The sequence below is a fragment of the Orycteropus afer genome, unplaced genomic scaffold (genome assembly GCF_000298275.1).
Source record: "Orycteropus afer afer isolate SDZICR_OR568_19922 unplaced genomic scaffold, OryAfe1.0 scaffold00222, whole genome shotgun sequence".
NCBI lineage: Eukaryota > Metazoa > Chordata > Mammalia > Tubulidentata > Orycteropodidae > Orycteropus > Orycteropus afer.
In genome coordinates this window covers 1,353,353-1,367,105 of record NW_006921809.1, presented here as the reverse complement: position 1 = coordinate 1,367,105, position 13,753 = coordinate 1,353,353, and the positions used below count along the sequence as shown (strand labels likewise).

The window sequence follows — 13,753 nt, the reverse complement described above, 5'->3', positions numbered from 1 at the left end:
GCAGCAGTGGAAAATGTTTATCACATGTTAACTGGTTGCCTAGTTAATTGGTGGGGAGCTCTGGTAGCGTAGTGCCTAAGGCACTAGAATGCTAACCAGAAGGCTGGCGGTTCAAACCCACCAGCCACTCCTCGGAAGGCAGATGGGGCAATCTACTTCTGTAGTGATACCGCCTCGGAAACCGAAGGAGGGGTCACTATGAGTCGGGTCCGACTCGATGGCACATAACAACAACTGTTAATTGGTGCATAAGTATAGCCTGCGATTGGTCCTTGCTTTTGGGTGGTTTTATTGTGACTCGGAAAAATAAGATGTTGGGCCACATTGATAGCATAAGGTAATATGAAGAAAGCTAAAGTGATAGTAAGGAAAATAAATACTGTAACAACTTAAAGTCCTCACTCTGACTTCGAACACTTGCTGATGCGGGAGATAGACTGTTTTGATGGATACGTAGGCGTCAGTCACTGGAGGATGCCTTCCTGTGGCTGGCTCTCAGGGTTCCTGTAGGGTGATGACAGAAGGAAAATGTCTCCAGCATTAATGGACAGCATCGTTAACTTTTTACGGGTCATGAAGCTGATGAAAAATATGGACCCATTCTTCTAGAAAAAAATATAGATAAACCAACAGAGAAAATTGCTTCTTTGAAATAGTCTTAAGTATTTCTGATTAACAGGAAGTAATCCAAGTGGCTTACAATGGTGTTCAAGGCTTTTCTGGACCACTTCTTATTTGTCTAGCTTATCTGTCCTAATCTTCCTGTTGCTGTAGAGTCAGTTGTCCTATTAGTCACCTAATGGAATCTTGTTTTCTCCCACTAAACTCTTTAAGTCTCCAACATAGATGCTGTTACACCAATAATTGGTGATTTCCAACTTAAAAAAAAAAAAACCTTTCCAACACTGTTTGAAATGCTACCTTTAACATAAAACAAAATGCTCATATATAAATTTACGTGAATCTGGTCTGGACTTTATTGTTCTGTGTTGTTTATTCTTGATCTAAAACCTTACTTTCTTTTAAATTATTGTAGTTTTATGACAAATTTTGCCATCTGATAGGGCAAATTCTTGTAATATTATTCAATTTTTAGTTGACTTTTTTTTAACATTATATTTTCCAAATGAAGTTTTTGAATCAATTTATCAAGTTTCAAGAGCTACCTGGGGGATACATGTGATTAAGCACTTGACTACTAATCAAAAGGTTCATGGTTCGAACCTACCCAAAGGTGCCTAGCAGACAACCCTGGCAATCTGCTTCTGAAAGGTCTCTGCTGTAAAAGCCTATAGAGTAGGCACACATAGGATTACCATGAGTCAGAATCAACTCTGTGGCTACTATGAACAATGTCAAGTTCCACACCTGATACTGTGATTTTGTTTGATGGTGTATTAAATATATAAGTTAATCTGGGGGAGCATTGACTCCTTTCAATATTGTTTATATTTTCAGAAGTATGGAATGGCTTTCCATCTATTTAGATAGCCTTTTGTATGCTTCAGTTAGACTTTACTAAAAAACACAATTTTGATTTCCTATGATTACACCCACCAGCCACTCCTCGGAAGGAAGGTTGGGCAATCTACTTCCGTAGTGATACTGCCTCGGCAACCCAAGAAGGGGTCGCTGTGATTCGGGTCCTACTCGACGGTACATAACAACAACAACAACGTGATTATACTTCAAGTAACAAAATAATTTGTCATAATTATATCTACACATACATGTATGTTTGCATGTAGGTGTATATATAAGTGTGTGTGTGTGTGTGTGTGTCTCAAATTACTTTTTTTCTTTTTTTTAATCTAGGAGAACCATTCAGACTTTTGACTGGTGTTGAATACATTGTTGGAAGGAAAAACTGTGAAATTCTAATTGACAAGGATCAGTCAATCAGTCGAAATCATGCTGTGTTAACTGCTAACTTTTCTGTAATGAACTTGGTATGACACTAATTTTATTTTACTAGTTTGCGGTAAGGTGATTGAAATCACAGATGATTGCCTTGACACGTTTGTAGGAGAGACTTCTTAACACTTTTCATTTTACAAAACTATTAGATCTTTTTTTTTACATTATTTTTTTTTTCTTCCTTGTCTTTTCTTTTTGAAGTGTTTCCTTCACTCCCTTTCTAGATCTTTTTTAAAAAATATTAAATACTTGTTCTTTGGCAACAGTACCAGTGGCATTTGTTAATTTTGAGGTTTAAAATTTGTGTTTCAGAATTTTACCTAGGTTTCAAAAGCCAGTTTTCTGTGACTTAGAAACTTAGGGAGAGCTGGACATACTCATGTTTATTTATTTAAATATTTATTGAGTGCTTACAGTATGTCAGTGTCTGTGCCTGGTGACAGAGTAGTGAGCTAAACCAAACCAAACTCACTACCACCAAGTTGGACCCAACTCATAGTGACCCCTCCTTGGGTTTCCGAGGCAATACCACTACAAAAGTAGGTTGACCAATCTTCCTTCCGAGGAGTGGCTGGTGGGTTTGAACCGCCAGCCTTCTAGTTAGCAGTCATATGCCTTAAGCACTTTGTCACCAGAGCTCAGACCATAGTAAATCCTGCTTTTAATGTAGCCATGTGAACACTGGCATATTCACAATAAGAATTGATTTGTTTCACAAGGAGGAACAACTGTTGCTTATGTTACATAGCTCCTTTGAATGGCTATTTTGTTTTCATAATGTTTTGTTTGCTTTTTTTTTTTTTTTTTTTAATCATAAATGTGGGCATAAAGGAGCTCTGGTGGCGTAGTGGTTTAAGCATTCGGTTGCTAATCGAAAGGTCGGCAGCTTGAACCCACTGGAGAAAGATGATACAGTCTGCTTCCGTAAAGATTTACAGTCTTGGAAACCTTGTGAGGCAGCTCTACCATGTCCTAAAGGGTCGCTATGACTCAGAATCAGCTTGATGATAGTGGGTTTTAGTGGGGAATAAAAGTGATAAAATATATATACAAATAGTTCAAGTTATGGTAATGTTGTTGGTAATAAGAAAGAAAAGCCATAATTTTGAGCAAAAATTACATATAAACAAATGCTGAATTTATTCAATGATATCTTTAGGTTCGGGGTTTGTATTTTAGGTATAGAGAAACATTATTGTTGAAATTCCTACAGAAAAAGTAAAATTGTTGCTACAGGTATCAGAAACTAGCCTTTAATCTCCTTTTTCTAACTTGACCAGTTTTGACAATGTGTTTGATAATGTTAAAAAAAAAAATTAGGGACAGTGCTTTCATGTTATACATGAAACAGTGTACAAAAACAAAGAATTCACAAATGTGTGAAATTGAGGGATCAGGAAAAATTTTTATTGACTTACAAAAAAAAAATGTATGGTTTGAGAGGGGTAATTAGGGACAACTGTGGAAATTGTGCAAATACTTAACACTCTCAGTTGCTCAAGCCCGCCCAGACGTGCCTTGGAAAAAAGATCTGGCAGTCTGCTTCTGAAAAATCAGGCTGTGAAACCGTGGGAGCACAGTCCTGCTCTGACACCCATGGGCTTGCCATGAGTTGGAGTCCACTTGACAGGAAGTGGTTCGTTTTGTTTGTTAGGAAATTAAAGCAGTTTCCCTATGAGGAATTGCTAGTTGAGTGATCATTCTGAACAGGCAACCAGATCAACGACTATATTGTCTGCTGTATTGAGAGGTTAGCCACCTGTCTATTGCCTGTTCAAAAAGTTGTCAACCTTTTGTTTTGAAACTTCTTCCCCTGGGAATTGTATTTACTGAGTGGAAAAAGATATAAACTTATTTGTTGATTTTCAGAGTCAGGCAGATGAAATCCCCATATTGACAGTAAAAGATACTTCTAAGTATGGTACCTTTGTTAATGATGAAAAAATACAGAACTGTGTCTCCCAGACTTTGAAGACAGGAGATAGAGTTACCTTTGGAGTATTTGAAAGTAAATTCAGGTAAGGATCTTTTTAATTGATATTAAAATGAACCACTTTATTTGACACTGATCACATTCTGAGGGAAAAGAATATTTATGGATGTTGAGTTGAAGACGATGTAATTCAGTACCTCCCTACCCCAGTATTGAATGTTGTGCCACCCTAGAGTGGTAAGCATAGGTGATTGTGGTGGTGAATGAGATTTTGAATGGGCCCAGAGAGCCTTGACTGTAGCTGCTTGGGTTTTGATTCTGCCTCCGTGAAAGTTAATGTTAACTTTGACCAGTGTTTTTTTTTTTGGTAAGTGGAACTCAAGACTTAGGGAATGATAATTTCATAAGGTAGAAAGTTTAGTAGTACATAAAATTAAAAATAACTGCATGTGATATTAGCTTAAAGTACTGTGAGTTGCCGTTTCTATAACTGGTAATCTAACTTGATGCAACTTACTCTCATTCACAGAGTAGAGTATGAGCCTTTGGTTGCATGCTCTTCTTGTTTAGATGTCTCTGGGAAAACTGCTTTAAATCAAGCTATTTTTCAACTTGGAGGACTTTCTGTAAACAGTTGGACAGAAGAATGTACTCACCTCGTCATGACATCAGTTAAAGTTACCATTAAAGTAGGTTCTGCCTTGTTAATGTGCCGAAATTAATTCTGTGAGTTCAGGTTCAGTCAGTTACCCACCATATGTAGACTTTTAAGTCATTTATTTTAAGAACTATCAAAACTGTTAAGTTGTGGACTTAAAATTCCTACCCATGCCTTTGTATCCTTTGTAGGCCAAAATGGCTTTTCTGATGCCTTGTTTGGCATCTGAGGCAAGTAAATTTACATAAAATTAGATTTTAATTTCGATTTAGCATATCAGAAAATTATTAATGTTATCGTCTCACCAAGAAGATTACTACAGTGTAATTTGTGTTTTCAGTTTAAAAGTGAAACTACTAGCGATCGCTGCTGGTCTTCAAATAAGCCCCTCATCTCTCTTACATCAAGTTGTCTTCCTCCAGTCTGTGATGCCCTCTCATGATCTCATGCTCTTTCATTTAGTATTCACTTACATCCATAATCACAAAGACTTTAAGTTCTTTTTATTTGATACTACTTTAATGTATCCTCACAACTTGTAGACAGATGCAGATTTCATTTCAGAAGATGCTGACTGTGCATTAAAACAGTGATTTATTTTGGTATGTTTTCAGATTTTGCATCTTCATCAGATTTGGTTATACCCAAAACTAACTGAAGAAAGACATTGGGGAGGTGATTTGTCTCCTTTTAAGCAGCTGGATCATAGATAATGAGGGATTGTTTTAGATTAATACTTACAAGGAAAAGCAACAGATATTTAGATTCCTTTATTAGAGTCCATAAAGATCCTTATAAGTTGAATTTAGTAACTAATACAATTATTTACATTAGAATGTATGTATTGTATGTAGCTCAAGAGGTGTCCTAGAGAAAGGCTTGTTGCTTAGGTTACACCTCAAGTTCAGTTGTACCTTGGTGGAGTTATCTCTGATCATGGATCTCTCCTCTTTGCAAGTCTACAGAATTTATAAATTCAGTGGCATTATGAGCTTCAGGAGTACTAATTATGCTAATAAATTCACAGATAATAGATGCCTAAATCAGAATAACCATTTATTAGTTTACAGTGGGAATACACCTTTAGAGGAGCCAGAATATTTACATGTGGGCTGCAACACAGTCCCCTTTAGGATATCAGGGTATCTGAGAAGTGGAATAAGGAATCCTGCCCCTGCTTGGTGGCTGTGAAGTAAGAACAGGCACAGTTGGATGATCTGGAGAGGTGTTTCCTAGGTGGTGACACAGTCTTAACAGATAGCATCCGTTCATAGGAGCGCATACTGTTCTAACACTGGGATACGGATGTCCCCTAGTGGCTCTCCCATTGGAGACATTCTGATTTAGGCATCTAGTATCTGTGGGGTTATTAGCATAATTAGTACTCCTGAAGCTCATAATGCTGCTGAATGTATCAATTTCATAGACTTGTAAAGATGCGAGACCCTTGATCAGAGATAACTCCACCAAGATACAAATTGAACTTGAGGTGTAACCTGAGCAGCAAGCCTTTCTTAGGACATCTCTTTAGCTATAATACATACATTCTAATTTTTATGTATACATATATATATACAGAACTCTAATAAGTATAATAAATTGTATTCTATATCCTAATTTATATATATATATATATATATAAATAAATTTACAGACATATAAAATGTACACCTAGAAAGCTTACCAAATATATATATAAATCATATATATTCAGTAAATTTTCCAGATGTACAGATTTACTTATGTTTATTAAAGATCATTGAAGGTTAGTACCAAAAGAGAACTTTTAGAGCATTTAGTTCAACTTTTAGAAGCACTGGTAGCATAGTGCTTAAGGCATTTGACTCCTAACCAGAAGGCTGATGGCTCAAACTCACCAGCCACTCCTTGGAAGGAAGGTTGGGCAATCTACTTCCGTAGTGATACTTCCTCGGAAGCCCAAAGAGTGGTCGCTATGAGTCGTGTCTGACTTGATGGCATATCACAACAACAACAGTTCAACTTTTATTTTCTGAGAAAGAATCTGAGGCATGGAACAATTAAATAATTTGCCCAGAGTCACATGAACTTCCTCAGTCCAATGTTGTAGTTCACATCATTGCTTCACCCAGAACAATTATTTTGTTCATGTTTGAGCTTTGGTGTCTTTCAGATTTGATTCTTGGGAAACACCCTAAACCTACTTCCTCTCCTGTTTAGGTAATGCTCTGTTATTAGAAGCACAGTCACAGCTTGCCTTAAGTTGGGTTATTTCCTAGAAGTATGCTGAATCTTACTTACATTTTCATTTTCATTGCTGAGGGTTATATATGCTAATCTTTGAACATATTTTGTGGATTCTATTTGAAATGTACAGCTTAATTCTTATGTTAGTTTCCTCCTTTGTTGTTTTTTCTTCCCTTAACTATGTGTACTTATTTTGAGCTTTTACTCAATCCTTAGCAGTTACTCCTTTATTTACTTTCTTAAAAAATAAGTAATTTATATTATTAATTATCCATAGTTTTAATCCATTGTTACAATGTTTATGAAAGTCAATAAAGCTGATAAGATTTTATACCACATGTTTATCTCTTTGTATGTCTTCTCTGAGTTTCTCATTTCTCAGATATACGTTTAATAGTTTAATGTTTGTAAAATTGAAATGCATTTTAAAATTGATTTATATGTCTTATGCTATACTTCCCTGCCCTAAAAAGGAGTTTTTTCTTCATTTTAGACAATATGTGCACTTATTTGTGGATGTCCAATTGTAAAGCCAGAATATTTCACTGAATTTCTCAAAGCAGTTCAGTCCAAAAAGCAGCCTCCACAAATTGAAAGGTATATTATGCATTCTAGATATTCATGTATGTGGAATTATACAATATTTATCCTTCTGGGTCTGACTTAATTGATTCAGCATAATGTTTTCAGGGTTCATCTGTCTCAAAGAATGTACCAGAATTTTATTCTTGTTTATGGTTAAATTAAGGAGCTCTGGTAATGTAGTTGTTATTTCATTTGGCTACTGACCAAAAGGTTGGTGGTTTGTGGTTTGAACCCTCCAGCTTCCCTGTGGAAGAAAGATGAGGTATTCTGCTTCTGTAAAGATATATAGCCTTGGAAATTGTTTTGGTTACCTCTGTGCTGTTCTCAGAAAAATACCACACATAGGATGGCTTGAGCAAACAAGAGTTTATTCTCTTACAGTTTTGGAAGCTTTTAGTCCAAGTTCAAAGTGCCAGGTGCTACGAGGTAGGTGAAATCCCCTCAACCTGGGGCTTCAGCTCTGCCTCCTGCTACCTACCCACTGAAGCTGGAGGCTTTTCTTCACTCGGACAGCTGGTGGCTGCTGAGGCTGACAAGCCCAAGGTTAACAAGTAAAAAAGGCATAGTCCCAATGTTACCAAACAACGTGGCAGGCCACTAATTCAAGTCCAGATGAAGTCCCAAGATTGGCAGGGCATGGCAGGCTGTTGAACAATGACTTGACTACATGCAGGGTTCAAGCTTGCCATAAGCTAGAGACCAATCCCAAAGTTTCTCCTTATATACAGGAAGTAGACCACAGCCCTAAAGCAGCTACTCATCTGCTCACAGCAGATTCCACCCTGGAGTTGATTGCCGGTCTCATCGTGGGGAATAACTACCTCTATCTGCCCAGCCACTCAGCCAGGCCTAGATAACTTGACAACAACCTTAACCACCAAAGAAACCCAATGGGGGTCACTATGAATAGAAATCAAGTCAGTGGTAGTGAGTTTGGTTTTTGGTTTAGTAGCAGTGTAGTTAAAGCATTGGGTTGCTAACCAGAAGGTCAGTGGTTTGACCAGCCACTCTGGGAGAAAGATAAAGTCATCTGCTTCTATAAAGATGTATAGCCTTGGACACCCTGTGGGGCAGTTCTCTCTGTCATATAGGGTCTCTGTGAGTTGGAATTGACTCGATGACAGTGGGTTTGGTTTGGTTTTATTGTTAAATAATGTTCCGTTGTATGCATTCACTACATTTTGTTTATCCACTCATCTGCTGATGGATCCTTGGGTTATTTTTGCCTTTTGGCTATAGTTAATATGCTACCATGAACATTGGTGTACACATGTATTTTTAAAAGTAGAACAAATATCATCAGTTATTTAGAAAACCAGATAGCATGGTGGTATGCATTCTGCCCAGTCAACTAAGTCTGCTCTTGCCTGCAGATAACCAACTCATTTGAGATTGCAGGTTCCAGAAATCACTGCTTTAGACTTAGAGCATCCATTGTAGTGAATTAAAATGCATACATTTATATTCTTAATTAAAACTTTGAATGTTCAATCATGACTCAGATTTACTTTATAAAACATGTTAAGTTGCCAAGGAAAAGTCTGGGGAAGTATGCAAGCAAATTAGTTCTAAAGTACTAGATGGTGGCTCTGATGACTGAGTATTTTTACCACATTAGATGTTAGTCTGTGAAGATAATTAGTTCTTGATTCCTTATTGACTGACTGTCCAGGTTGTGAATTTTGCCCTTCCTTTATTGTCTTCCCAACATCAATATGATATCAGAATAGATTTTTTTTACTAGAGAGTAGACACACTGTCAGGCTGGTCAGTTAGGAATAGCTGTATCAAAAGATCTGATTATACAGGACGTGGAAACTATGAACTGATAAAAGGCTTGAGACTTAGCTCTTGACTTCTCCATTTTCTTCTTTTTCCCCATTTCCATTGGGTTCTTCTAGCATTCTGTTCTATTATTTGTTTAGCTTATATTCTTTAGCTTAAAAAATTTATTCTTTAATTCTTACTTTGGAAATTTTATTTAAACTGAAAATAATATACGTTTTAAAATTTTGTAAGTTTCTCTAAAGAGACCTATAACAAAACACGATATCAGTTCTGAGAATTGGAACATGAACATTATTAATAGGTATTGACAAATACCTATTCAAAGTATTACAAAGATTCTAGTAGACTTTGATGTCTATGCATAACATTAAACATTACTCTCAGCCTTTTGTAATTCACATAGCTTGTCTGATTCATATATGTTTAATATGTATATTGTTAATGTTGTCTACCTTGGATTACATATTTTTATAAAATAAGGAATAATCTTGTTATTCCATGTGGTGCATGTTACCATATTTCTAGATTAAGCATTTAGATGCTTTTTAATCATTGTAATCCAAATAAAACTCTTACTTTTTATTTTTTTAAAATGCTTTAGTGGTTTTGTGGAAGTTAAGCTTTTTAATATCTAAACCAAACCAAACTCACTGCTGTGGAGTTGATCTCAACTCATAGCAACCCCTTCTTGGGTTTCCGAGGTGGTATCAATGGGAAGTAGATTGCCCAACCTTCCTCCCGAGAAGTGGCTAGTGGGTTTGAACCGCCAGCCTTCTTTTAGTATCTAGATAGATACTATTTACAAATTTAATAGCAAATATACAGAGTAATGGATCACTGGAATATTTTAATTGTTTTTACAGTTTTTACCCACCTATTGATGAACCAGCTATTGGAAATAGCAATATTGATCTATCAGGGCGACAGGAAAGAAAAGAAATCTTCAAAGGGAGAACATTTGTATTTCTAAATGCCAAACAGGTAATGTTATAAGCTAAATTTCCCTAACAGAAAACATTGTAAACTAGGATAAATTATTACTATCTGTTATTGATAATGTTAATGCATTTCACATTGGGACTTTGTGTAGCAATGTAAAGTGGAATAAAAAACTGATTAAGCTCTAAAACCTGCTCAGTGACCATGAACGTGATTGATATTTCTTCTTGTTGTTGGGTACTATTGAATTGGCCCTGCTTCAGTTTTGGTAATTAGCAAATTAATTAATTATTAGAGGAGATGGACAGAAAACTTTAAGTCCTAACTTGTTGATTTAGTAAATATCTATTAAATGCCTTCTGTGTGCCTGACTGGGGGTTCCAGGAGGTTATGTTGTGGTGGAAAAAGCATGTAAGTAAGCCTGTAGTTGCAGTACCGTGTGCTGACGATGATGAGGAGAAGTAGAAAATGTGATGATGGGTGGGCCACAGAGGTACTTGGTGAGCTCGTGATCTTCTTTAAGAGTAGAGGCATGTTCAAGAAGTAGAGCCAATTCTACCTCAGTTCTACTTCTGTTTGAATTCTAAACTTGAAGTTTGTAAAGTTATGAAACTATACTCAAGTAATTAAATTTGGCTATGTAATTACTTTTTGTTCTTTTTCTTTCCATTTTTAGCATAAGAAATTAAGTTCAGCTGTTGTTTTTGGAGGTGGGAAAACAAGATTGATAACAGAAGAAAATGAAGAAAAAGATGATTTCTTTTTAGCTCCTGGAACTTGTGTTGTTGATGTAGGAATAGCAAATTCACAGACTTTAATTCCTGACTCTCAGAAAAACTGGATTCATTCAATTATGGATATGCTTAAGAGGTACAGGGTTTTTCTTTATTAGTAGAAAAATACAAAACATTTCATTTCACTTTCCAGTGTAAAAACTAGGAACAAGAGTTAGTATATAGTTTTTTACTGTAGAGTACTAGAAAATTGATTATGTGTCAGTATGCTTGAAGTAGAATCTTTATCTGGAAAGTGTTACCATAATATTTATTTACTGCCATTTCTTATACTTTATACTTTAATAAAATTGATAGAATTTACCTCTCTACATTAATAAGGTAGTGTTTATTAAGTTTTTCTGTAGAACATAAAGCAGTTGCCAAGAGTTAAAACTTAGGTAAACTTTCCCTGACATGTTGAGTTGAAATATATTTGTCCCTTGATAGTTATTATCAAAAAAATGCATTTGGATATTTTTTATTTCTCTTATATAGGTTACTATGGGGGAAATGTCTGTTAGATATCTTAGAATGGTGTTCGTAGAGGGCAAAATAGGGTGAAGGAGCTTGTTCTGCTTACCTAGTGCCACTCTGACAGGAATATACCACAAATGGGATGGCTTTAACAAACAGGAGTTTATTCTCTTACAGTTTGGAAACTTTAAGTCCAGGTTCAAAGTGCCAGCCTCTAAGGGCTGGGTGAAAGTCCCTCGACCTTGGGCTTCAGCTCTGCCTCTTGCTCCCAGGCCACTGAAGCTAGAGTCATCTCTTTACTCAGGCAGCTTCTGGCTGCTGAGGCTAACAAGCCCAAGGTCATCAAATAAAATGGCACAGTCCTGATGTTACCAAAACCACATGGCAGGCTATTAATTTAAGTCCATTGAAAGTCCCAAGGTTGGCAGAGCATGGCAGGCTACTGAATAACACGCCTATATGCAGGGTTCAAGTGTGCCATAAGCTATAGACCCCAAGTCTTCTCCTTATATACGGGAAGCAGACCACATCCCTAAGGCAGCTACACAGCTGCTCACTGTAGATTATACAATGGAGTTGATTACCAGTTTCATCATGGGGAATACTACATCCAGTTGCCCAGCCACTCAGCCAGACCCAGCCAAGTTGATACACAGACTTAACCACCACAGAGCTAAATCCAGGTTTTATTTCCTAGACTTTTGATTGTACTAGTAATCCTGCTGCTGTTGCTGTTATGTGCCATTGAGTTGGAAGCGACTCATAGAGACCCCTCCTTGGGTTTCTGAGGCGGTATCACTACGGAAGTAGATTGCCCAGCCTTCCTTAGCAGGCTTTGTAGTAGCCTGTTAACTAGATTTCTCTACACTTAGCAAAAAGTTGTTAGGGCCTGGGGTATTTATATGCCTAAAAAGGCCAAAGACAGCTCTTTACTGAAGATCCCTTTTTCTTATCCCAGGAGCCCATCTGACCATGGGATTGCTTTTTGTCTTATGGGTTTGCTGAAATAAAAAGTAAAATTTCAGTCATCTATCCCATGAATATTTTATTTGAAGGAGATTTATTGCATGCTGCAAAAAAAACACCGTGTAAACAAAAATACCATCTTGCTACTACAGCAGATATTTACTATGGCTTTATTGTATTTTAGTCTCTGGGAATATAGGGGTAGACAAGATAGCCATGGTCCCTGCCATGTTGAAGCTTAGGAGGAGACAGAAGACAAACAGAAGATTACAAAAGGGTATAAAGGAAACAGAGTAACAGGACAGAGAAGAGATGCTTATTGTAAATAGGGACGACCTCTTTGAGGTACCATTTTACCTGTGACCTAAAAAGAGCTCGTCTTTCAAGGAGTCAGAAGAAAAATGTGCCAGGTAGACCAATGGCAGTAATTACTTTGTTTATGTAATAACTTACCGTGTAGCAGGTAGTGTTCTAAGAGCTTTGCTTATCCTCACACAATCCTGTGTGATACTGCTGTGGCCTCATTGTACAGATGAGGGAACTGAGGCAAAAGCTTGAGCAGAACACAGAAGACAAGCCAGGATGTGAACACAGGCACCTTAATACTAGATTCCATGCTCTTTACCATGTCATGATGATGCCTTTCAGTGTGTACAAAGGTAGGAAACAACATAGCATGCAACCAAAAAAGGTTGCTCAGAGGTTGATGCCTGGATCATGAGTTAACATTTGGTTCTGTGATCTTTGGTCCCACTGATTTGTGTGTGTGTGTGTGTGTGTGTGTGTGTGTGTGTGAAGGAGGGCAATTATATAGTTTCAGAAAGGCTGTCCTTAACGGAACACCTGTCCACTTATATTTGAAATTCTTTTCATACCATAAAATTGTGATACCTCTGCAGAAGGGAAAAAAAAATGGTTGATTCAGGTTTGATAGCATCTTAATAATAAGAGTTGTTAGTTTGAATATACCATTATACTTAAACTATCTTATTCTAACAGGCGGGGTCTTAGGCCTATTCCTGAATCAGAAATTGGATTGGCAGTTATTTTCATGACTACAGAGAATTACTGTGATCCTCAGGGCCAGCCCAGTACAGGTAATTAAAACATTATTTTACTAATTCTTTATTAGCTTTGTTCTGTAAATTGACTATAGGCTATATTCACATTAAACTTGCCGGAATTAACCATACTCACTGTCTTTTAAAACTTACTCACTTATTATTTCGTCATTTACTTATTCAGTAAATATTTATGGCTGCCATGTACCAGGAACTGTTCTAAGGGTTGGAGATAGAGTGCTGACCAAATAAGCAAGGTCCCTACTGTTGTGGGCTTTGTATTCTAAATGTCAGGATTCAGGCAATAAACAGAACACACATGATGTTTCAGATAGGGACAGGTACAAGGAGGAAGATAAAACAGTAGTAACCGACAGCAGGTAATTTTAGATGAGGTGGTTGGAGACGGTCTCACTGAGGCTGTGACATT

The 13,753-nt window shown here is 36.9% G+C and overlaps 1 protein-coding gene across 1 annotated transcript in view; it reads left to right on the top strand.

Moving 5' to 3' along the window:
• The window catches only part of NBN (nibrin), a 66,341-nt gene that overhangs the window by 16,961 nt on the left and 35,627 nt on the right, over positions 1-13,753 (top strand). Inside the window, exons 2-8 of the mRNA XM_007948753.1 lie at positions 1,816-1,949; positions 3,787-3,935; positions 4,380-4,539; positions 7,228-7,331; positions 9,971-10,088; positions 10,723-10,916; positions 13,262-13,359. Coding sequence (XP_007946944.1) covers positions 1,816-1,949; positions 3,787-3,935; positions 4,380-4,539; positions 7,228-7,331; positions 9,971-10,088; positions 10,723-10,916; positions 13,262-13,359 — 957 coding nt within the window. The remainder of the gene's footprint in view (positions 1-1,815; positions 1,950-3,786; positions 3,936-4,379; positions 4,540-7,227; positions 7,332-9,970; positions 10,089-10,722; positions 10,917-13,261; positions 13,360-13,753) is intronic.